The 26,033-nt window shown below is 43.5% G+C and overlaps 2 protein-coding genes across 3 annotated transcripts in view; one reads left to right on the top strand and one right to left on the bottom strand.

Annotated features, from left to right (window-relative positions):
- Positions 1-2,310, top strand: LOC109871891 (coiled-coil domain-containing protein 74A). Of its 2 annotated transcripts, XM_020462917.2 has the most exons (8): positions 1-121; positions 638-877; positions 973-1,014; positions 1,158-1,254; positions 1,366-1,558; positions 1,682-1,785; positions 1,868-1,924; positions 2,009-2,310. In XM_020462917.2, the coding sequence occupies exons 1-8, from the start codon at positions 73-75 to the stop codon at positions 2,142-2,144; spliced, it is 918 nt and encodes a 305-aa protein (XP_020318506.2). In that variant the 5' UTR covers positions 1-72; the 3' UTR covers positions 2,145-2,310. The 2 variants fall into 2 exon arrangements, with proteins under 2 accessions (XP_020318506.2, XP_031675597.1); XM_031819737.1 differs by lacking the exon at positions 1-121 and having other exon boundaries at positions 132-877.
- Positions 2,311-3,394: 1,084 nt separating this feature from the next.
- Positions 3,395-26,033, bottom strand: part of igsf9b (immunoglobulin superfamily, member 9b) — a 49,085-nt gene continuing 26,446 nt past the window's right edge. The window contains exons 4-22 of the mRNA XM_031819738.1: positions 22,977-23,123; positions 22,114-22,265; positions 21,898-22,015; positions 19,686-19,827; positions 15,427-15,572; positions 15,166-15,308; positions 14,920-15,060; positions 14,709-14,825; positions 14,455-14,605; positions 14,224-14,335; positions 13,952-14,127; positions 13,603-13,841; positions 12,506-12,590; positions 11,670-11,840; positions 9,532-9,568; positions 5,738-9,253; positions 5,416-5,585; positions 5,080-5,268; positions 3,395-4,776 (exon numbers count right to left, since the gene is read on the bottom strand). Coding sequence (XP_031675598.1) covers positions 5,096-5,268; positions 5,416-5,585; positions 5,738-9,253; positions 9,532-9,568; positions 11,670-11,840; positions 12,506-12,590; positions 13,603-13,841; positions 13,952-14,127; positions 14,224-14,335; positions 14,455-14,605; positions 14,709-14,825; positions 14,920-15,060; positions 15,166-15,308; positions 15,427-15,572; positions 19,686-19,827; positions 21,898-22,015; positions 22,114-22,265; positions 22,977-23,123 — 5,936 coding nt within the window. The 3' untranslated portion in view covers positions 3,395-4,776; positions 5,080-5,095. The remainder of the gene's footprint in view (positions 4,777-5,079; positions 5,269-5,415; positions 5,586-5,737; positions 9,254-9,531; positions 9,569-11,669; positions 11,841-12,505; positions 12,591-13,602; positions 13,842-13,951; positions 14,128-14,223; positions 14,336-14,454; positions 14,606-14,708; positions 14,826-14,919; positions 15,061-15,165; positions 15,309-15,426; positions 15,573-19,685; positions 19,828-21,897; positions 22,016-22,113; positions 22,266-22,976; positions 23,124-26,033) is intronic.

The raw sequence follows: 26,033 nt of genomic DNA on the forward strand, positions 1-26,033 counted from the left end.
TCTGGAATTTTGAGGGATTATGACATTACCCCTCTAGTAATTTAACAGGACCTATGCTGACTGTCGGTCGCTATGGTAACGACTGTTTTGTTGAAGGGAGGCAAAATTGAGACATCAGCAAGTAAGTCGAGCATTGCGGAGTCCAGTCTTTTGAAGCAGAAATGTTTAAGATAAGAGAAATGTCAGCATGAACAGCCTAATCAGGACCTATTGGCCTATCTGAAAAGTTACGTATTTTTTCATGATCGTGGTCCTCTGCCATGTGTGGCTCTTGGTGCTATTAATTTAGGCTACCATGCTGCTAAGAGATATGTAGCCTAATTTTACCCAGTGGTGGGCTTGGACTGAAATATGTGCTGGTACTTGTTTAATTTGGGCCGGTACTTTTTATATTTAGGTGAACGAACTCTGCAATACTTTTAAGCTAATATTCTATAAGAAGTGCACTAACTCATGCAGTAGACAATTTTAGGTACCGGTAGTTCAATACATTCTGGTGAGCTCCTGCCCAAGTCAAGCACTGATTTTACCATTTTAAAATGGCAAACATTGTTAGTCAGATTCATATATAGTGTCAAGTGGTACGTTAGCTAATAGTCAGGCGTGTTGTATTTTCTACTATCATGTCAAAAAATAGCAGTCCGGAACCTGCCCCACTGGTCCCATGTCGGATGTCACCGAAAATTACCCCGTGACTGCCCACCCAATCCTCCACAAATGATGGACTCAGAAAGTTTAACTTTTCAATGCACCATGGATTCTGACATTAGACGAGTGGCATCATTGAAGAAGGACGTTTTATTCCTACAAAAACAGCACAGAGAAACACTGAGGAAACTGCATGAGGAAATCGAAGAATTAAAACGTGAAAATAAAGGTATACAGTTAAATGCATCATGAGTATCCTAGTAGGCTACTGTATTATTAAATAGTGTTGTAACAGCCCTAATAATTGATTTATTCAATTTGCAGAACTGCACTATCAATCGATAATGGAGCCACAACAATCTGAAGGTATGAGTAGGCCTATGCCTGATATTTTCTTCTGTAGTTTTTTTCCTCCCACACCATCATGCTATTGGGGAACAAATTGTAAGTGTCCCTCCCTATTGAAATGTATTCTTATACCCCCCCACCCTTTTCCCCTTATGGTTTAGTATCTCCAAGATGCAGATCTCAAACACAACAGCCCAGCTACACAGAGCAGACGAGCCATCCTCTGCATGGTCTGCCATCTCCATCAGCAAATCTAAGGTAATCATCACACTTAACACCCATATAATATCTTTCTTACATATCATTAATAATAAAATACTTTGGTGGCAGTGTTGATTGAACATTCTCTTTATTTTCACTCACATGCAGAGTGGATACAGCAAGCACATCTCATCTTTTAAGATCAGATTTAAATGCAAAATCAAAAAGGGGGTTGATCACATCCTTGCTTCCCCTGCGGATTGATGGTGGTCCATTTCACTCCCCCTATGCCCCCACCCTGCAGGAGTGTGAGGTCATCATCAGACAGCTCTGTAAAAACAACAACTTGCAGTCCCAGGAGGTAGGCTACAGAGAGGACCCTACTGTATCATGTTCTGCTCTCATTCCATGTCAGCATGTAAGAACACCATGTCACATTTAATCTTAGAATGTTAAAACTCTCTTCTCTCAACTTGTTTTTCAGCTGCTACGTGTGAAGGCCATCCTCAAAGACATAATAGTCAACAACAAGAAAATGTCCCAAGAGGCTTACACACTGACCAAGGCCTACCCCTCTGATGCAGACAGGTGAAATAGCCTACACAATTTATCAAAATGTTTGGAAAAACTCATCCCTAAAATAGTCTTCATATTTAATTATTTATTTCAGAGACAAAGACATTGGAATGTTTCCAAAACTACCTCTCAAGTCGCTGCCAAAAAAACTGTAAGTCAGTCATGCTATTTATAGTGTTATTAATGTGCTCCATGATATTACTTAAAATAAGCATATTATTTTTGCCTTTTGAAGGCCCCCAGCCTCGATTGGCATGAGAGAAAGAGTAATCTTGCCAGCCATCAAACAGAGCCTAAACTCCAGAATAGCAGAGAGGCAGAAGAAGGCACAAGCTGGGCTGAGATCCCGTCTGAGAAGAGTGGTGCAGTAGGACACAGCATTATCATCACAAAATATGCATCCCTCAGTTTTGAACTGAGTGTGTTGTCTGTGAATAAAGTAAAGGTGTAAAGTCTGTGAATGATACACTCTTGAGTTCTATCTCACAAACTGTAAAAAAAAAAAACATTATTTCACCTTTATTTAACCAGGTAGGCTAGTTGAGAACAAGTTCTCATTTGCAACTGCGCCCTGGCCAAGATAAAGCATAGCAGTGTGAACAAACAACAACACAGAGTTACACATGGAGTAAACAATTAACAAGTCAATAACACAGTAGAAAAAAAATAGTCTATATACATTGTGTGCAAAAGGCATGAGGAGGTAGGTGAATAATTACAATTTTGCAGATTAACACTGGAGTGATAAATGATCAGATGGTCATGTACAGGTAGAGATACTGGTGTGCAAAAGAGCAGAAAAGTAAATAAATATAAACAGTATGGGGATGAGGTAGGTAAATTGGGTGGGCTATTTACCGATAGACTATGTACTGCTGCAGCGATCGGTTAGCTGCTCAGATAGCAGATGTTTGAAGTTGGTGAGGGAGATAAAAGTCTCCAACTTCAGCGATTTTTGCAATTCGTTCCAGTCACAGGCAGCAGAAAACTGAAATGAAAGGTGGCCAAATGAGGTGTTGGCTTTAGGGATGATCAGTGAGATACACCTGCTGGAGCGCGTGCTACGGGTGGGTGTTGCCATCGTGACCAGTGAACTGAGATAAGGCGGAGCTTTACCTAGCATGGACTTGTAGATGACCTGGAGCCAGTGGGTCTGGCGACGAATATGCAGCAAGGGCCAGCCGACTAGAGCATACAGGTTGCAGTGGTGGGTGGTATAAGGTGCTTTAGTAACAAAACGGATGGCATTGTGATAAACTGCATCCAGTTTGCTGAGTAGAGTATTGGAGGCTATTTTGTAGTCGAGGATCGGTAGGATAGTCAGTTTTACTAGGGTAAGTTTGGCGGCGTGAGTGAAGGAGGCTTTGTCGCGGAATAGAAAGCCGACTCTAGATTTGATTTTAGATTGGAGATGTTTGATATGAGTCTGGAAGGAGAGTTTACAGTCTAGCCAGACACCTATGTACTTATAGATGTCCACATATTCTCGGTCGGAACCATCCAAGGAGGTGATGCTAGTCAGGCGTGTGGCAGTGACCAATAAAATGAACATGAGTGTTAACTGGATAGTTCAGGACCCTGTTCAATACTTCGATGTCAAATAATGTCACATTCTGGTGCATTCAGAATAAAACCATTTATTCAATACAAACATAAAAAATGACATTAAGAACAACCAAATGTGCAGATATATTTTTTTAAACCCAGTTGGAACAAAACATTAAAAAATTTATTTTAAAAAATGCAGATGTGCTCCAAATGTACAGATTTACAGCCGCTCCTTATGTATAGTACAGGCCTCAATTCTTTTTTTATTTTCCTTTTTTGGTTACTGTAAAACAGTTCCAGTATAAAGTACAGTTTTGTCATTACATAACAAAAGTCAGGACACATTCTTATGCATAAAATATACAACAATAAATGGAGACTTCTTATTCCAACATATAATTAATCTTAACTGAGTATATTCACAGTGTGGTTTTCACATCAATGATGTGAATTTGCATGTAAACATTGTTGCATATCAAAACCCATGTTAATAAATATACAATAATGCTAATTATGCTTGTAGTACAAAAGATAAAAACAATGATTAAAATATATATAGTCCTTAATCTCAAACCATATTGTTATTCTTGATCTCTAATAATTTAATATATGCTTAATTTGGGAATATGTTTAACCATATTTGTGAACAGTGAACTACCTTATTTTTGACAAAGGTAAAGCAAAGATGATACACAACCTTTCCCTTTGATGAACAACATAAGATATTTTTAAATTCAAGTCAAGAAATGTCAGCATGAATTCTTTTTCATATGATCGAGTATTAGGATGTTGAGTTTTTGAATGGTACCAAAAATATAAGGTTTAATTGTCTAGGGCTACAGTACACATTTACACTGTTAACTCTTACATGCAATCACTCAACACTTTCCTGTTAGTCTGAAATACTCTGCAGAGAAAACTGAGGATGATTACAAACACATAAATGAGGGAGATTCACCTGTGACAAGATTGTAATTGGGAAAGTAATAAAAAAAAAGTTTTTCTACCTACTGTAACAATGCAATACAAAGATGAAGCCTCGCTCACTCAAAGCACAATTCATTTCCCTTGGGGATTGGTGACTCTAAATGCAAAATAGTGTTTGTGTTGATTACACAAAACACAAGAAATATAAATATCCAGCATCTCATAATAGGCTTCAAACAGATCAAAGTATTATTCTGTGTCAATAATGATGGCACACAACACAAGTATCAATATCTGTGGCAATTGGTGTGTACAATGTGCGCCATATGATCAAGCAGCATATCCGGTCTGTCAGTTGGCATTGTTCTGTCCACAGAAGATCCAGTTGAACTGTTGAGGATATGGATTTTGTACATATAAAAAATGAGGTATCATGAAGCTTCAATAAAGATATCCAGCATTTATCGAGGACCACAGTGCTGTAGTATGTGCATCTGAGAAACTATTTGCTTCCTTTCTTTGAAATATCTGAAACACAAAATGATAGAATACAGCACACTGTTAAATACATTCCCAGGACAAACAATACATCAAAATACTACAAGATAGTCATTCCATTAGCTAGTACTGCCTGCTGTTGTCCCTGACAATTTTCATCCATCTGTTGTGAAATTGTGCATTGCTTAGAAAGACAGCGTTGTAAAATTAAAGGAAAAAGTGAATGTACAATTTCACAACAGAGAGGGATGAAAACTGTTAGGGACAAAGGCATGCAGTGAGAGGTCAAAGAGAAGGTGAGAGGGTAGCAGTAGCAGGCAGAGAGGAACGGACCAAGGTGGGCAGGCAGTTAGAGGAGCGCTGAGTTGGAGTCTGTGTCGGGGGGGAGGCAGGGATCACTGGTGCAGGAGGATCCCTGAGCGCGCCTGTACTCCTGGTACTCCAGGCGGAGTGCGTTGAAGCGCGCCTCACTTAGGGAGCGACTGTATTGGCAGCGAGGTGGGTTGGAAACTGGTGAACTGACTGAGGGGCGGGAGGGAGAGGAACAGCATGGAATGGGAGAGTCATGGGTACAACTCACATCACCACAACCACAACAAAAGGCACAAATGAATTCACACATGATATGATACATTCAGTGTGGTGAATAATAACATACTATTCTCTTACCATTCCTGTGGCGGTCCTGGAGGCCAGCCGCAGAACGGGGGCGATCATGCTTGCCCTCCCCCCTGCCCCGTCTTACCACTGCCTGTGGCTTCATGGCCTCCAGGACTTCCGAGTCCACACAGACATCAGTAGAATCCCACTCATAACTCTCATCAACTGATGTGTTCCTTCTATTGACAGACACACAAAACAAGTGGTCAGTCAGACATACACAGGACAATAGCAATAGTTTAACAGTATATCAATAACATATTTGCAATATCCTACATTCTTTGGGCTGTGAAGAAATCTGTGTGATGTTGGACTGGTGCGGTAGTTTCACCTTTTCTTTCTCCGCTCAAGTAGATCCATCTCGGCTCTGTGTCTCTGTGTTTCACTTTCCTCGGTTGTCTCTGGGGAGCTGAGAAGCGTGGGAGTGATAGAGAGGGACTGGCGAAGGAGGCCAACGCTACCTCTCCCACTGCTCTGACTGGCATAACTGGCCCTCCCTCCTTCCCTGTTATCTCTCATCTCCACCTCTGCCCCCGCCCCCTTACCCATCCCTCTCTCTGCTTGTCTATGACTATATACATCTCTGGGTGGGAAAGGGCCACCATGGTAGGGTGAGGGCCAGCTATACATCCGGGGCAGGTTGGGCCTCGGTGGGCCCCTCTTGGACTCTATCGGTCTGGGGTAGTCCCCCCTCATGCCTGGTCTGGGTGGGTACTGGGGTATTGAGAAATCCATAGGGACGTATATGTGCTGTACAGACCTCAGGGCATCCTGATATGTGGTAGGTGACCTGGATGCATCAGGATAAGCACTGGCCTGTCTACGCAGATCAGATAGGTCTCGTCTAGCAGAGCCAGGGGGTTGACTTGGTGGGTACATGGAGGAGCTTAGGTAGGTATAGGAAGAACTGGATAGGGATATGTCATACCGAGGCCTCTCCAGGGATATTTCAGCATTCCTAGCCCTTTCCAAGCTGCTTACACTCGGCCGTCTAAAAGGGACACCTTCTTGCCACAAGGGGCCTGGCCTGGAGAAGGAGGATGCAGGGGTGCGTCCTAAACTATAGGACTTGACCTGGACGTCTGAGTTTGGGAACTTATCCCAGTAACATTTCTCTGAGACATAAGTCCTTGGGCTTTCAAAATGCTCCCATTTCTGTGACCCTAAGCTGATGGACTTCTTCAGAAATGGACGAGGCTGTCCCATGCCTGAGAGTGTTCTGCAGGGGCCGATGCTCAGAGATTTCTTCATGAATGGTGCACGGGGTTGATGGATCTTAGAGGCTATTTTATTAGTCCTGTTGCCCTGAGAATGAAGTCTATGGGCTTGTTCTGAATATGACTCTGGTTTAGTGTCAGGGTGTTTTGACACAACGTCTGCCATGCTTTTATCTGCACTAACCAACGTCTTGACTGGACTTAAACCCCTTCTCGATAGTTGTCTCTCTGAGGCTGTGGTCTTTTGACTAATCAGTGGTTGCGACTGCTCATGGTTGTGATGATAACTCCCTGTGAGTTCTGAACCAGGTGATTGTTTTTTTGACCAGTCTGGAATCCCAGCTTTGTGGCTTGAATCTCTTGCTTCCACTTGCAGAGAGTATCTGTAGGCTGGCTTCTCAACTGCTTCTGAAGTTCCTGCTTGACCAACAGAGTGTCTGTTTTCTAAAAAAGAAACTTTTTTTTGGCATGAACTTGTCTCAAGGTTCTCCTGCACATGAACTGCCCAGTCTTTTGGAACCACGTCTGGCTTACCTTCCAGAGAAGTCTCTGTCTGTGGCTCTACACTTTGGCAAGTAGTGACTGTGAGTTCAGATTCATCCCCAGAGTCATCCACACTCATCTCAATGAAACCCGGGAGGCTCAAATACTCCAGAATTGCACTTGTCTGCAGTGGCGACATTTTGGGAGCCTGGTTTGTCTGCTTGTTCTTGAAAGACTCTGAGACTCTGGCAACAGAGAACTGGGACTGGTCACTATCACACTCTTCCAGAAGAGTTAAGTGGGAAATGTGACTGGGGCTGTCACTAAAAAGCGCCCTATCACTCCTTCTGGAGTGTGTCCTGACACACTCTCTCTCCTGCTCAGGGTATAACAGTGAACTCCGAGGGTCATTCCCAATCTTATCATCTATCACTTTCCCTTTGCCCCCTGCTTTGTGGAGCTCATAGGGCAAAGTAGAATAACTAGAAGGACTCTGATTTACTCTCTCCCTAAGGCCATCTATTGTCTCTGTTTTCTCAGACAGACTATATGATACAGTGCCTGGGTAAGGCTGAACAGGACTTGTGGCCCTTACTCGATCTGCTGAAACAGATCTAACACTTTCAGCTGCTGGCTCCAGATGCTGTGTACCATAAGCAAAGGACGATCTTAGTTTTAAGGCACCTCCCCCTGGTTGCTTCTTTTCCCTCCAGCCTTCCTCAACCATAGAGCTTCTATGGTACGTGTCCTGCTCTCTTTCTACAGTTCTGTCAGGATTCCTCGACCTGGCTCTGCTTCTGGCTGTTCCTTGACCAATAGGTGGGCTTTCTGATGTAGGGGAGAGCAGAGATAGAGTGGTGCATTGAGTGGCTGGGGAGCATGAGCAGTCTTCAGGTAGCAAGTCCTTCATGGCCGACCCAATGTGACTTTGGTGAGGATGTTGGACCCTTGGTGTCGTGCTTTCTAAGGGGCTCTGCACTGGGATAAGGCTGTTGATAGAGGTGACTGGGCTGATGTCCCATTGGATGTAGGAGGAAGGGAGCCGGTCCATTGGGCTGCTCGTGTTCCCAAAGTAGCAGGCCCTCCTATTGTCCAACAGCTGATGGGTCTGCCCGGAAGCTCGGTGGGCTTTGGGACGTAAGGTAATGTCTTGTGGCTTCCATATAGGATCCTCAGCCCCTGAACTATCCAGTTCCCTGTTAGGGCTTTCTGCCTTTTCAGGCTGCCTTTCCTCTTTCTCCCGCTCCCTTGCCCTCTGGCTGGCAGTATAGTTCTCCAGCTCCCTCTCCATCTTCTCCCTCTCTTTGGCCAACTGCAGACACTTGCTGAGGTTATCCCGCTCTTGTTCACTTGTATCAATCTGTGAGACCAGTGTGCTGGCGTTGGTCAGCTGGCTCTCTCTCCCCATGGTATGGTAGCCTGCTTGGTGATGCCTGTCCCTCTCCAGCTGTCTGGCTCTCCTGCCCAGGCTGGGGAAGATGTCCTCTGGGTGCCCAGCATGGTATCTTTTCAGGGAGTCACAGGCTCTCTTCTCACTGCTGTCGGAGTAGAAGCTGTCTCTCTCCAGCAGAGCCTCTGAGATGCCCTGCTCGTCATCAGAGTAGAAGCAGCCATGACGGGAGAAGTTCCTGGCCATGGCCCTCACTCTACCCGGGGAAGCAGGGGGCTTGCTAAGGTCTGTAACTTCCACTGTAAGGTAGGAGTCCTTTCTCTCTCCCCTCTCAGAGCTCAGACTGCTGGACTTTGGAGAGTCTTTGAAAGATGTCTGATTGCTCCCTGTGCCGCTATCTCCCCCATTGGTTTTGGTTTGTAGGAAGACTGTTTTCACGTTTTTCTTCATGTTGGAAAGAGTAGACCCCTCTAGCAGGGGCTGGACAATGAAACGTCCATCTGGGCCTCTTGAGATGGACTCCAGCGCAGAGGGTGAGGGGGCATTACCCCCCAGGTGGCTCTCAAAGATGGTGTAGTGGGGTGGGGGAGAGGAGCTGGACAGGAGCTGACTACGCTGGTCCTGGTACTCTCCACGGCTGCCTTTATCAAAGGAGGAACGGTCAGACTGGGAAGATGAGGAGTTGGGGAAGAAAGACAGGGGAGGACACAGCTTTATCTTCAGAACGCTGTCAGGGCTGTCAGAAGGCGAGCGAGCTCTGAGGAAGAGAGAAGAGTCATAGGATAAGTTATGAGTTCAGTTGAACAGAATAAGACAGGATATTGCAATATTACATTATTGTCTCAAGCTTAAAAGAACAATATGTAAGGATGCATTCAGTGGCTACAAATTGCTATGCTTATTGTTATGAGGAGCAGATAAACACACATTAATATGCAATGATTCTTAAAAAAGGGCACATAAGAATGGAAAATGGGTTGGTTAGAATACTGCCAATGCAATGAGGGAAATATGCTGTTATGGATGGGCACTTACTCTGGAGAAGGACTCTTCTGGAAAGCAGAGGGGAGATCTGGAGGAGGGAGAAAAGGTCAAACAATGGCACATATAAAATAAACAAAAATGCTGTCAACTGAAATAGATTAACATGCAATTACATGAAAAGGAACCAGGCTTTGGACCAGCTCTCAAGGCTTTGGAAATCCAGCTGAATAGGCTTTGAAAATACTTTAGTTGCTAGATCTGTTTTTAGACATAAATTAATGATATATACACATTGATTCTTGAAGAATATAACTTATACACAGTACCAGTCAAAGGTTTGGACACACCTACTCATAAAAGGGTTATTAAAAAAAAAAAACGATTTTCCACATTGAAGAATAATAGTGAAGACATCAAAAACTATGAAATAACACATATCATGTAGTAATCAAAAAAGTATTACAAAAATCAAAATATATGTTATATTTTAGATTCTTCAAAGTAGCCACCCTTTGCCTTGATGACAGCTTTGCACACTCTTGGCATTATTTCAACCAGCTTCATGAGGTAGTCAACTGGAATACAATTCAATTAACAGGTGTGCCTTATTTAAAGTTAATTTGTGGAATTTCTTTCCTTAGTGTGTTTGAGCCAATTAGTTGTATTGTGACAAGGTAGGGATGGTATACAGAATATAGCCCTATTTGGTAAAAGGCCAAGTCCATATTATGGCAAGAACAGCTCAAATAAGAAAATAGAAACATGAAGGTCAGCCAATACGTAAAACTTCAAAAACTTTGAAAGGTTCTTCAAGTGCAGTCGCAAAAAACCATCAAGCGCGAAGATGGAACTGGCACTCATGAGGACCGCCACAGGAAAGGAAGACCCAGAGTTCCCTGTGCTGCAGAGGATAAGTTCATTAGAGTTAGCAGCCTCAGAAATTGAAGCTCAAATAAATGCTTCACAGAGTTGAAGTAACAGACACATCTCAACATCAACTGTTCAGCGGAGAGTGGGTGAATCAGGCCTTCATGGTTGAATTGCTGAAAAGAAACCACTACTAAAGGACACCAATAAGAAGAAATTACTTGTTTGGTCCAAGAAACACCAGCAATGGACATTAGACCAGTGGAAATCTGTCCTTTGGTCTGATGAGTCGAAATTTGATATTTTTGGTTCCAATCGCCGTGTCTTTGTGAGACGCAGAGTAGGTGAACGGATGATCTCTGAATGTGTGGTTCCCACCATGAAGCATGGAGGAGGTGTGATGGTGTGGTGGTGCTTTGCTGGTGACACTGTCTGTGATTTATTTAGAATTCAAGGCACACTTAACCAGCATGGCAACCACAGCATTCTGCAGCGATACACCATCCCTTCTGGTTTGCGCTTAGTGGGACTATCATTTGTTTTTCAACAGGACAATGACCCAACAAACCTCCAGGCTGTATAAGGGCTATTTGACCAAGAAGGAGAGTGATGAAATGCCTCATCAGATCACCTGGCCTCCACAATCACCTGACCTCAACCCAATTGAGATGGTTTTGGATGAGTTGAACTGCAGAGTGAAGGAAAAGCAGGCAACAAGTGCTCAGCATATGTGGGAACTCCTTCAAGACTGTTGGGAAAGCATTCCAGGTGAAGCTGGTTGAGAGAATGCCAAGCGTGTGTAAAGTTATCATCAAGACATGTACTTTGAAGAATCTAAATCTACACTTTTTTTGGTTTCTACATGATTCCATATGTGTTATTTCATAGGTTTGATGTCTTCACTATTATTTTATAATGTAGAAACAAGTAAATAAAATATAGAAAAACCCTTGAATGAGTCGGTATGTCCAAACTTTTGACTGGTACTGTACATGTATGCCTCATGAGCTCAGCTCAACTCAATCAGAATTCAAAATAAAAGCTTGTTTTACTCCAATGTTTGTTAACATGGGAAACCCTGACAATATGCTTAAAACTATCATTTTGATATCTTGGATGGTCAGTACATTGCATCAATAGCTATTTCTATGAGTGGTAACATTTCTCCAGGCCCATCTTTCAGCTTTCCATTCCTTTGTTATTGTTTCAACTGCAGATTGCCCATTTAAAGATAACCTCTCATAAAACACTTCAATGGATAGAACGCTTGAAATTCTTTCTCTTTTAGTATCAGGGAAATGTTAGGATAAAGCACTCTTTACCATCTCTCCTCTTCCTGCGCTGATGGGCTCTTCTGTGACTCATAACACAGACTGTCACCAAGGAGAGGATGATTGCCAGGAACAGGAAGCACACTCCACCCAACACACCAGCCAATAAAGGCTCAGGGACAAACTCCAGGAAGCCTGGCCAGACAGGGTACATCTCCATGCCTGCAACCACACCAGGCACAGTGTGTTAGTAATGCACTAACAACACCGTAGAGACAGCCATGCTTTTGGCTAACAATCAGCGTAATACATGTATCAACATAATGACAACTGTCAAGAGTCATGACTATCACCAAGCACAATTGATATAACTGTTACATAATGTTTAGGGCTGTTTAGTCTTTGTCACGCCCTGATCTGTTTCACCTGTTTCTGTGATTGTCTCCACCCCCTCCAGGTGTCGCTTATTTTCCCCAGTGTATTTATCCCTGTGTTTCCTGTCTCTCTGTGCCAGTTTGTCTTGTATGTTAGTCAAGTCAACCAGCATGTTTTTCCCCGTTCTCCTTGTGCGATTCTCTTTTTGATAGTCTTCCCGGTTTTGACCCCTGCCTGATCATCTTGCCTGATCATCTTGCCTGCCCTGACCTTGATTCTGCCTGCCCTTTGGTACCTTTTGGACTCTGAACTGGTTTTGACCCTTTTGCCTATCCATGACCATTCTCTTGCCTTAGCCTATTGGATTACTAAATATTGTAAGACTCCAACCATCTGCTTCCTGTGTCTGCATCTAGGTCTTGCCTTGTGTCATGATAGTCTTAGCTTTATAACATAACCAGTGTTTCTATAATACAGTTCATCAGAGCTGGCTGTACAGTAATGATACTAACCTGTGGTGTTCACATTGACAGACTCACTGGGCTCACTCAGTAGCTTGTTACTCCGAGACACCAATCTCAGATCATAAATGCAGTCCTGAGAGGGGAGAAGGACACGTGTTCAATAAACACAATTCTGGGCAACATACAGTGGCTTGCGAAAGTATTCACCCCCTTTGGTATTTTTCCTATTTTGTTGCCTTACAACCTGGAATTAAAAGTTGGATGGGTTCCGCTGGTGTACAGCAATCTTTAAGTCATACCACAGATTGGATTGAGATCTGGGCTTCCCAGTATTCCTTTAATTCTGACCCGTTTCCCAGTCCCTGACGATTAAAAACATCCCCACAGATGCTGCCACCACCATGCTTCACTGTGGGGATGGTGTTCTCAGGGTGATGAGAGGTGTTGGGTTTGCGCCCGACATAGTATTTTCCTTGATGGCCAAAGAGCTCAATTTTGGTCTCATCTGACCAGAGTACCTTCTTCCATATGTTTGGGGAGTCTCCCACACCAAATGTGTTTGCTTATTTTTTTCTTTAAGCAATCACTTTTTTCTGGCCCCTCTTCCATAAAGCCCAGCTCTGTGGAGTGTACAGCTTAAATTGGTTCTACGGACAGATGCTTAAAGTGGTTCTACGGACAGATACTCCAATCTCAGCTGTGGAGCTTTGCAGCTCCTTCAGGGTTATCTTTGATCTCTTTGTTGCCTCTCTGATTAATGCCCTCCTTGCCTGGTCTGTGAGTTTTGGTGCGTGGCCCTCTCTTGGCAGGTTTATTGTGGTGCCATATTCTTTCCATTTTTTAATAATGGATTTAATGGTGCTCTGTGGGATGTTCAAAGTTATGTTCAAAGGATATTTTTTATAACCTAACCCTGATCTGTACTGTGTATGTCCATTACATGAAATCCAAATAAAATCAATTTACATTACAGGTTGTAATGAAACAAAATAGGAAAAACGCCACGGGGGGTGAATACTTTTGCAAGGCACTGTATCTGAAAAAACATTAAAGCTTGCAAGTCATCGTCTTCAGATTACAGTTAATGTACTTTAAAGTACTTTTCATTGCACCTAATTTATCTAATAGTTATAATTGCCTCTCACCCTCAGTAATCCTTGTACGAGTAGTTCACTCTGGTTGGCCTTCACAGCGCTGTTGAGAATGACCCATTGGCCTCTGTTCCTCCGAGCCTGGAGGACATACCCAGTGAGGGATGTGGCCTGAGACTCAGGAGCATACCACTGTAGAACAATCCCAAGCACCGTCTGATTGGCTGACAGGAACGAGGGAGGGTCGATAGTTGGTAGAGTGGTGACCACTGTCGGTGGATCTGTTGGTAGGGCTGTGGAGGAGAGACAGGATAAGATCAGACTTGTACATACAAACAAATGTAGATCAGTGTCCAATACAGATAAATGAAAGAGTGCTTTGTCAGTTAAAACTTGTACTGACCCTGCGTCCTGACAGAGGTGATTTCACTGAAGGGCCCAGAGCCCAGTTTGTTCTGAGACAGGACACTGAACTGGTAGCTGGTGCCAGCCAGCAGCCCTGTCACCAAAAGGTGGGACTTGGATGTGGGCACTGGGAGAGATGCCCACTCATGTTTCCCTCTGGAAGCCTGCTTAACCCTGGGGCCAAGAGGGAGGGACTCAGAGATTTAAGAACCATAACAAAGAAGAGAATGGCCAGTGTCATTCGAATAAACATTGAGATTAGTTACTAACCAGATAGTAAACTTCTGGGTGTATCCTCCATCAAATCCAGGTTCCCAGGACACATTGGCTTGGTTCATCCCGGTGCTTACTGACACGAATGAGGCAGCATGAGGGCTGGTGCCTGGGGGGGAAGATGAGGAGGGCAATTTGGCATACACCAGTGGAACGGTATACCCTGTTTACCAATGTACTACAGAATGGCATGTCTAGCCATGTTACTCCATGCAGAGGTCAACTCACCCAGAACCAAGACCACAGTGCCAGTGTTGACAGTGGCCACGCGGTTGGTGGCAAGGCAATCCCAGCCCCCCTGGTGGTCTTTCCTGAGAGGCTTCAGGAGGAGGGAGCCATTGGACAGCACAGTGTATGTGGAGCGAAGAGTGGGACCAACCTATGAGTTGAGAGAGCAACAACAGAGATGAGCGTAAACAGACAGAGAGAGAGGGCTATGCTCTCTGGGATTCCATCAGCTGTGTCTATTAGGGACACCTCACCTTGCTCCAGGTGATATTGGGAGAGGGGTCTCCATCTGCCTCACATGGGATGACTAGCTCCCGGCCCACCTCCTGCAGGTACTCAGCACGAGGGGACACAGAGAATGAGGGCGGATCCTGCGGAGGGAAAGACAGTTTTAAGTCCATCCCAGACCCACAGGCAGCAGGGTTTTCTATGACCAGAGAACAGAGGCCTGGAGACCAGCCTTACCTGCAGGATAACCTTAGTGGGTTCAGACTGGCCCATGGTTCCATAGCTGTTATAGGCAGTACAGGTGTACATTCCCACTGCATCGTCATTGGCTGTGGTTATAAACACTGAGCCCTCAGAGTTCACCTTCCAGCCAGGGACCTGAGCAGACATAGACAGAAGGAGAAAACAAACATGAAATACAACATAGATCAATGACATATATTCTATGTATTAGGATTCATGTTTCCCAGTGTGAATACCTACATTGTCAAGGTTTAAATTGTTCCCATCTTTGGTCCAGTTGACAAAGAGCATGGGGGGCTCAGCCTGGACTGGGCAGAAGATGACTCCCCTCATGCCCGTAGGTAGATACGTTTCCCTGGGCATCCGGCCCACCCGAGCAGGGTCTAAGAGAGACAAAGGAAATATATATACAGTAAGTCACTCTCCCAGAGATGGAATATAACACACAGGCCAGGAAATCAAGATATGCATATAGTAGCCATAGTCAACCACAATTCTTACGTTTGACTTTGAGGTGTGCTGAGGCAGAGGGTGGGGTCATCAGCCCATTGGTTGGTGTACAGGTGTAAATCCCAGTGTCCTCTGGGACAAGACTAGGGATGAGGAGTGTGCCATCCACTAAGATCTTCACACGGGTCTTGAGATAGCTGAGAACAAAACACACACACATCACAACCTGGCCTTGAGTGTCTTCTTAGTTGCAATATGCTCCATTGTCTAAGAATTACCCGTGGTCACAATGCTACTACTGGTATATAATTGACTCACTAACAATCTAATTAACTTGTATTGTAGAGGCAAACGCTTTGTGAGATTACATAGAATCAATGCAATGGGCTTGGAAACATAGATACACATCATAAGACAGTATGCTTCTCACATATCCCAGTCAGTGGAGGCTCCTCAGAGAAGGAAGAGGAGGACCATCCGTTTTAGATAAAGCTATACTAAATATATTCAAATGTCATTAAATACTTTATTAAAATACACTGTTTTGCAATGAAGGTTTACAGCAGCCTCTACAGCACTCTGTAGGGTAGCTGTAATAATGAGACGGTGAGTCGGAAGCAAGTGCAGGTGAAACGTTTTAATAAAACAACAAAACCAAGAACACGACACGAACATCATACAGAATGACACCTCACCAAAGAGAAGCATCAGGGAGTTTTTTTGTTTTTGTGTTGGAGGTGATGTCGGGTCCGGGTGTCAGGACCGAGGCAACCGGGGAGGTCTCAGCTGGCTCATCAGGATCACACTCCTCAGCTGGTTCGTCAGATTTCTGCGCCTCAGCGGAGGCGACTGGTTCACTCCTGATCCCTGGGATCGTCGCGGTGGTTGCGGCTGGAGCCGAACACGCCGGGGAGGGGGCTACTGTCACGTATGCTCTCTCTCCGACGCTCTAGGTGGCCATGCTCCTGCACCTCAGCTGGATCAACAGGTTCCCGCGCCTTAGCAGAGGTGACCAGTCCGCTCCTGATCCCGGGATCGTCATCTTGGTCAGCGTCCTGCGGCCTCTAGGTCACCAGGCTGCTTGTTGAGGCGCACACCTGTCCCCATCGCCAAGCGCATTAGCGCAATATGACACTCACCTGGACTCCATCATCTCCTTGATTACCTGCCATATATATATCACTCCCCTTCGTTCCTTCCCCAGGCATAATTGTTTCTGTTTCAGTTTTATGGCTGTGCATTGTTCATGTTTTGTAATATGTTGTGTTTATTTATTTATTATTATAACACTCACTCCCTGAACTTGCTTCCCGACTCTCAGCGCACATCGTTACAGTAGCAACCACCATGGTGTAGTCGGAGGACAGCTAGCTTCTGTCCTCCTCTGGGTACATTGACTTCAATACAAAACCTAGGAGGCTCATGGTTCTCACCCCATTCCATAGACATACACAGTAATTATATCTTACGGAGGACATCCTCCATCCTATCAGAGCTCTTTCAGCATGAACTGGCATATTGTCCACCCAATCAAAGGATCAGAAAATGCATCTAGTACAAAAAGCATTAGCCGCAGCTAGCTAGCACTGCAGTGCATAAAATGTGGTGATTAGTTGAATCAAAGAGAGAGAAAGACAATAGTTGAACAGTTTTGAACAAATTAATAAAATAAAATAAAAAAATAAAGAAGCAAGAAAGAGATAGAGAGACAGATTTCATATTTTTTTTAACTTTCAGTTTCACTTACTTAGCTAGCAAATGCAGCTACAGTTGAAGTCGGAAGTGTACATACACTTAGGTCATTAAAACTTGTCTTTCAACCACTCCACAAATTTCTTGATAACAAACTATAGTTTTGGCAAGTCGGTTACGACATCTACTTTGTGCATGACACAAGTCATTTTTCCAACAATTATTTACAGACAGATTATTTCACTTAGAATTCACTGTATCACAATTCCAGTGGGTCAGAAGTTTAATCAAAAGAAATCAGCCAGGACCTCAGAAAGAAAAATTGTATACCTCAATAAGTCTAGTTCAGTCTTGGGAGCAATTTCCAAAAGGTACCATGTTCATCTGTACAAACAATAGTATGCAAGTACAGTATAAACACCATGGGACCACACAGCCGTCATACCGCTCAGGAAGGAGACATGTTCTGTCTCCTAGAGATGAACAAACTTTGGTGCGAAAAGTGCAAATCAATCCCAGAACAACAGCAAAGGACCTTGTGAAGATGCTGGAGGAACCAGTCCTATATCGACATAACCTGAAATGCCGCTCAGCAAGAAAGAAGCCACTGCTCCAAAACCGCCATAAAAAAGCCAGACTACGGTTTGCAACTGCACATGGGGACAAAGATGTCTTTTTTCAAGAAATGTCCTCTGGTCTGATGAAACTAAAATAGAACTGTTTGGCCATAATGACCATCGTTATGTTTGGAGGAAAAAGGGGGATGCTTGCAAGCCGAAGAACACCATCCCAACTGTGAAGCATGGGGGTGGCAGCATCATGTTGTGGGGGTGCTTTGCTGCAGGAGGGACTGGTGCACTTCAGAAAATAGATGGCGCAGGAAAATTATGTGGATATATTGAAGCAACATCTCAAGATCAGTCAGGAAGTTAAAGCTTGGTCGCAAATGGGTCTTCCAAATGGACAATGACCCCAAGCATACTTCCAAAGTTGTGGCAAAATGGCTTAAGAACAACAACGTCAATGTATTGGAGTGGCCATCACAAAGCCCTGACCTCAATCCTAGTTAACATTTGTGGGCAGAACTGAAAAAGGAGGCCTACAAACCTGACTCAGTTACACCAGCTCTGTCAGGAGGAATGGGCCAAAATTCACCCAACTTATTGTGGGAAGCTTGTGGAAGGCTACCAGAAACATTTGACCCAAGTTAGACAATTTAAAGGGCAATGCTACCAAATACTAATTGAGTGTATGTAAACTTCTGACCCACTGGGAATGTGATGAAAGAAATAAAATCTGAAATAAATAATTCTCTCTACTTTTATTCTGACATTTCACATTCTTAAAATAAAGTGGTGATCCTAACTGACCTAAGACAGGGAATTTTTACTAGGATCAAATGTCAGGAATTGTGAAAAACTGAGTTTAAATGTTTCTGGCTAAGGTCTATGTAAACTTCCGACTACAACTGTAGCTAGTTTAGCCTACTCAAACACACTGCTCAAACAGAAGGATGCTATTTTAGCTAGCTGGCTATAACTATCCAACACAACACTGGAACTCTTCCAAGTCAAGGTAAGCTTTTGGTTTTACTAATTTATTGCCATCGGGGCCTGCCGGTGTAAGTGCTAAATTGCTTACTGACTATACACTGTAACGTTACTGCATGATTGTAGAGGGTTTACTAACACATTAGTTCTATTAGCTATGTTGATGATGATGTTGCTTTAGCTTATATGGTGACAACAATGTAGGCTGTGCGTAGCGGTTATGATATGGTTAGGCTTGGATTATTATTTTTTGCCTGGTCACATACAGCTGATGTGTTGTGCATTGAAGTCCACAAGGGAATGGAAAAGGTGAGATGAGGAGAAAGCATAGATGTGAGAAGGAATTCAAAATGAACTGTGTTTACACGTATCAGGTGTGTATTCATTCCGCCGATTCTCTTGAATAACGTTTCTTAGATGGAAGCAAACGGAATGAAACGGGGATAAACATACCAGAATTTGTCCAATAGAAACTCTTGTTTGCAACTGTTGGACTAATGATTCCACCCTAGATCAGCTAGATGCAGGCAAGAGTGTGCAATGCAGTATTGAATGTGTCGCTGTCTCTCCATGTGTCTGTCACCTAAAAGAAAATGTCTCGACCTGTGTGCACCTACATTGTAAACTTTCATTCATAGGCTAGGTTAAAGCAACCTCATGATGGATATAGGGAAATTTGAGTATAATGTACTGTAGTAGCCTAAACCTATCGCTGTCACATTAAAGTGGGTGAATGGAATATGAATGTTATCCAATATGCTGTAATAAAATAAGGCCATGCTTATGAAAATAAAAAAGCTTGTCCTCCGTCATCTTAAACGGCACTGACCGCCACTGATTCCAGTAGCTTCTGTAGTTTGTGTTTCTACTGTAGTTTGTGTTTCTGTGCGTTTGTGTTGTAGTTTGTGTTTCTACTGTAGTTTGTGTTTCTGTGTGTGTTTGTGTTGTAGTTTGTGTTTCTACTGTAGTTTGTGTTCCTGTGTGTGTTTGTGTTGAAGTTTGTGTTTCTACTGTAGTTTGTGTGTCTAATGTAGTTTGTGTGTTTACAATGTGTCAAAGTCAACTCACTCGATATGGTAGACATTCTGTCCCTGTTTCCACCACTCATAGGTGAGGTTGGAGGGATAGGCCTCAGCTTGGCACTGCAGAACTGCATCCTGGGATATGTTGAGGGTGGTGTCCTCTGGGGCGATGATGATGAGTGGAGGACCTATTTTGAAGTTGGGAGAATTTAAGTTACTGCATACATGTATTTTTCTCTGGTTGTAAAACAAGTGAGTCATACTGATAAACCTTAATGATACAGGTATGCAGACACAAATAACAGCTGAGGATTTGATGTGACAAGAACAGTGCATTTATAGACCATACACCACTAGATGGAAGTGTCACAGTAGCTCTGGGCCTGTATCCACAAAGCATCTCAGAGTAAAAGTGCTGATCTAGGATCGGTTTAGCCTTTTAGATTATAATGAATAAGATTATATTGACAGATCCTAGATCATCACTCCTACTCTGAGATGCTTTGGGGATACGGGCCCTGATAGTAAAATGGCACCGGAGGGGCCTACTCTGAGATGCTTTGGGGATACGGGCCCTGATAGTAAAATGGCACCGGAGGGGAAGGCTTATCGGCTCTTAACTAACCATGCTATTTTGTTTGTTTATTCGCGTTGTTCGTAACTTGTTTTGTACATAATGTTGCTGCTACCATCTCTTATGACCGAAAAGAGCTTCTGGACATCAGAACAGCGATTCAAACTGGACGAAGAGTTGTTCTTCAATGAGTCGAACGGGAGGGATTTAATACAGACACCTTGACCAGGCCCAGATCCCCGTTATTTGCTGGAGAAGAAAACGCAGATTTCGCGGAAAGAGATCAGGGTGCTTGTGAGGATCAGGCGACGAGTGGCTAATCTTCCCATGCCTTCTGTCCTGCTAGCTAACGTTCAATCGCTGGAAAATAAATGCGACGAACTGAAAGCACGTTTATTCTACCAACGGGACATTAAAAACTATAATATCTTATGTTTCACCGAGTCGTGACTGAACGATGACATTAAGAACATACAGCTGGCGGGTTATACACTCTATCGGCAGGACAGAAACGCAGCCTCTGGTAAGACATGGGATGGGAGCCTATGCATTTATGTAAACAACAGCTGGTGTACGATATCTAAGAAAGTCTTGAGGTTTTGCTCGCCTGAGGTAGAGTATCTCATGATAAGCTTTAGACCACACTATCTACCAAGAGAGCTTTCATCTGTATTTTTCATAGCTGTCTACATACCACCTCAATGAGCTGTATACTGCCATAAGCAAACAGGAAATCAGGTATCGAAGCACCAAGTCTAGGTCCAAGAGGCTCATAAATAGCTTCTACGCTCAAGCCATAAGTTTCCTGAACAGCTAATCAAATGGCTACCCAGACTATTTTCACAGAAAACATTTGTGCTTTAAGTTGGCTTTCTGTTAAACTAAAGGCAGAGGCTGCGGATCCGTAGGTAACCACCCTATCCCAGCCCCCAAGAACCCTTTTCCCCAGGGACGCATTCAGCAGGACGCAATGTTTTGGAACATTCAGAGAGAAATATGTGTTGTAGAGCAAACATGCCTCTCTGACATGTTGAACAAGGAATCACGTAGGCCCTATTCATGGCATTCCTATCTGCAATGTTCAACAACATTTGGCCACTGAACGTGGCCCAGTGCTGAAGATTGGAATCACGTTCTGTGCACGTGTTTCTTTACCTCTAATTTACGCACATATTTTTGCGGTCAACTTTTAGAGGTGAAATATTGTAAGTTGACATATGGAATTGTTTTAAGAAGGTCCTACCATGGATAATTTAGCTATTTGATTTTGAATTTTAGGACAACTTTAGGTATCAAACTAAATATGTATAAATGATTTGATCAAATATTGAATTTGGCCTTTACCACTATAGCCCATAGAAACACATTGAACAAGACATTCCTAAATGGCAATATATATATATATATATATAATAATTATACGAATTGAGGCTGAAGCAGAAGCTTTAGGACCTTTAGCTGACGGGAAGAGGGGTCCAGAAAAGACCTGTCCGCAGCCACTCCGTAAACTAAATGGTTAGTAAACAAAATAGTTTGTCTTCTAGACCAGACCTAAGGTTTTAAGGACTAATGTAGGAACCTTTAGGGGTTAATACATCGGAGACCCTTAAGGTGAGCGAACTGAGCTGATTGGGCTTATGAGAAGCCTGCCTCTCCCAGATGGTTAGAAGATAGTCAGACTGACCTTTGACCTGCAGCTGGGTAGTATGGGTCAGATTCCCCTCCGAGTTGGACACATGGCATTTATACATTCCTGATGTCTCTCTGGTGACGGGGGCCAAAGATAAGGTGCCATTGAGCACCTGTGAGAGAGGGAGGGAGAGAGAAAGAGATTGCAGATGCTTTGAATCATGACCAACAACTTCATCCAACAACAGCAAACAGAAGCTTTTCTACATACCACCATGTTTTCACCATTCTCAATTGGGGCCTCATCTTTATGCCAGATAACAGTTGGTCGAGGGTTACCATGGGCACCACAGCTGAGGGTCAGGGAGTCCCCTAGCAGGACTTCCACAAAGGTAGGCGGAGTCTTGATAAATACAGGTGGGGCTGTAGGGGGAAAGTTAGATGATCTTTAAACAAATGTAACACAATTATCTAGCTAGTTAATTAACTATTGTGTAACAATTAGTTAACTAATGGGAAACTATGAATTATGTTACTGCTATATCTGTAAGCTAGTAGTGGCCTCTGATCACCCAAACATGTTGAGTAGCCAGGTACGTTACATGCATGTAACACAATACTTGCCCTGATGATATCCTATTTGATGCATAAGGGAGGAAGAAAATAAGACAAGATGGACAAATGGAAAGAAAGAGAGGATGAGAGGTAGATAGTAAATTGGAGTGGCATGTGTTTTGAGTGGCATGTATTCTGGGAAAACAGAATAGGAAAAGGAGAGAAGGAGATAGTGACAGTAGAAGGAGAGAAGGTTGCAGGACAAGAGAAATACTTGAACACAAAACATTGTTTTCCCTTTAGCCTCCACTATCCTGGTGAGGTCATGTGCACTGTGTCTACGTCCCCTGTGGCGATGAGACGAGACGTGTCGTGAGCACTGTGTAAAACACTGAGCATTTTGCAACCACAACTTATACACTGAAAAAAAACTCCATATGAAGATAAACAGGAGAGGGACATGCTGAAGATGTTGAGAATATTCTAAAGGGAAAACACTGATGGTTGTGAACAGTTAGAGGATGACTTGTCCTGTAGTTCCAGTTCCTCTGACTGCCACAGAGACCCACTGAGCTGCACCTGTGATGGAGAGGAAGGTCCAGGTGCCGTTGTGGAACTCGTCTGTGGTGCAGTCCAGGAGCAGGATGCGACACTCAAACCAGCCCTCGTCCTCCAGGCTCAGCCCCTCCACCAGCAGCGAGGCCCCCCGGGTCAGAGACACACGGCCTGGGCACAGAGAGAGACAGAGAGCCCCCAGGCTCAGAACATACAACCAGACTAGCAGAGTCAGCACACGCAGGCAGTGGGCTTACCAAGCAGAGGACACAGGCTTCCAGTGTCACAAAAGGCCACAGGCAAAGTCAAACCTCATGGGTTTTCAGGACATCAACTATACTGTCCCATAAAGCTTTTGGTGAGTAAGTATTAAATAATCAATTATACATTACTTAAATTCCCCAAAGGGTTTAGGACTTTTCGGTCTGCTTAATGGAATATATGGAATGACATAACTGGCAAACAGAGAACGTAATTTAAAGAGAAAATAGAGACCTTGGGATAGGGAAGTACAAACACATGATTCAATTTTGACAAGCAGAGCAAGATTCTAGTTGAGAAAGATTTACCATATTTAGATTTCCTGTTGTTTACAATACGGAGAGTGATGAAGAGAATAGATAAAAAAGGGTAAAGGCAGTTTGGTACCAATACCAACACAAGAGAGAAGCTCTTATCAATGTCAAAATGTCACCAGATTCCACCGGAATCTGAAGATTTGGTTTGAAATGTATCACCTGTTTTTGTTTATCATGGAGGAGCATATGGCAGAGAGGGAAACTGTGGAAAGTGGAAGACACTTCATGAAGTGCCCCCCCCCCACCTCCTTCCAAACACACGTCTCTCTATCTCACACTCCGCCCCTCTCTTTTTCTTTCTACTTCTTACAACTCCTTGTCGGGCTTTGAAATGTGAGCTTTTGGTTGCCTGGTGACTGAAGCCTGGTTTCAGGGTACTAAGTTACCCGTCTTTCCCCACCCCCTCCTTTTATTCAGTCTCTCAATGAACTCTTTTTTTCCCCAAATGCAGGGTTTTAAATGATAGGAGGATGTGTATTGTAAAGCAGTGGAAAACTCATGCAGTTTTAAAATAAACAGAGCAGTCACAGAGAAACCTCATGCATCCCCTCAGAACAAAACAAACGTACCCAATGAGTTACTCAGAAATGTAAGTTAATAATGTTTGGAGCTATAAATGAGCAGAGGAGGAAGCCCTTCTCTTTTAAACACAGGAAACATACATATTTTTCAAGGTGGAAAAAGTTAAACCAATGAACGCTCTGACAAGGAATAGGGAAAGGGGGATACCTAGTCAGTTGTACAACTGAATGCCTTCATATGATGAGGTCTGATAAATGCTTAGGTTTTATAAGCCTCTGTAGTAAGCAATTGTAGTAGATAACCAATGCAATTCTACAGCCTGCAGAATCTAGAATGAAGACTGTAGGCACCTTGTACACTAAATCCTATGATTGACAACACAATGTGTAAAAAGCCCCTATTCCATTTAAAAAAAGCCCCTAGTCTGTTCATTGAATAAGCATGAGAATAGAGATGGAGTTGCACCCTCATCATTGAATCTTTTCACGACACAATCTTGTACTTCAGCTCCTGAGGTCATTTCACCAGGGTGTTGAATGACAGAAAAGATTTATTGAATTTACTTCAACTTTGAAATGTTGACAAAAAACATCAGAGGAAAACAGCGACTATTCAGCTGTCCAGGATGTTTTCCCTTCAGACAGCAGTGGCCGGAGGTAGTCTTGTGATTAATTAAGCAAAATGCACCCACAGCCTTGAGGCTTCAGGGTGAAACACCACACTGTGTTTAACAAGGGATTAGACTGAGTCACAATTAACCCCACATTCCAGAGAGGGGCTGTTGTTTTGGTTAATGGTAAGGTATGCCTGCAGAGATAATGATTGTCTGACCTGCTTCAACACAGACCCAATCATTACTGGGCGGCTCTCAGTTTGTGCTTACATAAAAAGGTACCTCTGATCCCAGGTCAGTGTTATTAGGAGAGCTGATAGGACACTCAAAGAAAGGAAATGTGTGCTGAAATGATTACCGGTATATCAAAGACTTCAGGCATGGGCTGTTATCTCAAAGTGAGGGATCCTCCCTGAGCTGTCTATTTCCTATACAGACTTTTTCCCAAACAGCAATGGAATTAACTCCACACCCAGTGCACTGGAGAAAAACTCTTTCATGTGTATCACTTCATACACAATCTCACACCTAATCCCTTTGTGGCTAGAAATTCATTAAGATTTACCAGCACCTTTAAGAACGATTAAGAATCAAACACAAACCAAGGAATTCCCAATGGCCAAATAAATCTAAATACTGACATGCAAGCATGAGGGTGCACAGCATATGAGTTGATTTTCAAAACCTTGAGTGTGCAGTTCCAACTGGCTCACCACTGGGGAATTTTTTGTTTGACTATGAAACACTTAACTTTCTTGCTCCCCTCCTCCCTGTCCATCACTACAAAGGGAAGGCAACTCCCCCACACCACCCCTCGTAATTCTCTCAGATTACCATAGTGATGAAACCAAGAATACCCAGGGCTGTGAGTTTGGATTTGAATTCAGTTGCTGTGGAAACGGGGAGCGAAGGGGGTAAAACACTGGGAAGGGAGGGCCAATCACAGGGGGTGGGTTTGTGCCTGTGATTCAAAAAATTACACATAGAAGAAAACATGTTTGGATTTAAATAATGGGTAAATGGCTTGTGACCAATCCAGCAGTAGGAAATGGAGACAGTGGGTGCATTCGTAAATTCACTCTGGCTACCTACTCACTCTCGTCTGAGTGTGCCAGAGAATAACTGACAAATTCACGAACGCTCAACACCCATTGAATATGGCTGGTGTCAGTAAACATCGGCAAAAAAAACGTAATTCAATTGTTGTCAGCAGCAGTTCTTGATAATGCTCTGGATAACATACAAACAGCCTAACCAGCTCTGCAAGGGCAAGTAAAATGGTCAGAGTGAGGTGTTCTCTCATTTGTGTCTGGAAGTAGCTAGCAAGCTAGCCAACATTAGCCAGTTAGCTTGGGTACTTGACTGCAG

Source organism: Oncorhynchus kisutch, linkage group LG3, assembly GCF_002021735.2.
Source record: "Oncorhynchus kisutch isolate 150728-3 linkage group LG3, Okis_V2, whole genome shotgun sequence".
Classification (NCBI taxonomy): domain Eukaryota; kingdom Metazoa; phylum Chordata; class Actinopteri; order Salmoniformes; family Salmonidae; genus Oncorhynchus; species Oncorhynchus kisutch.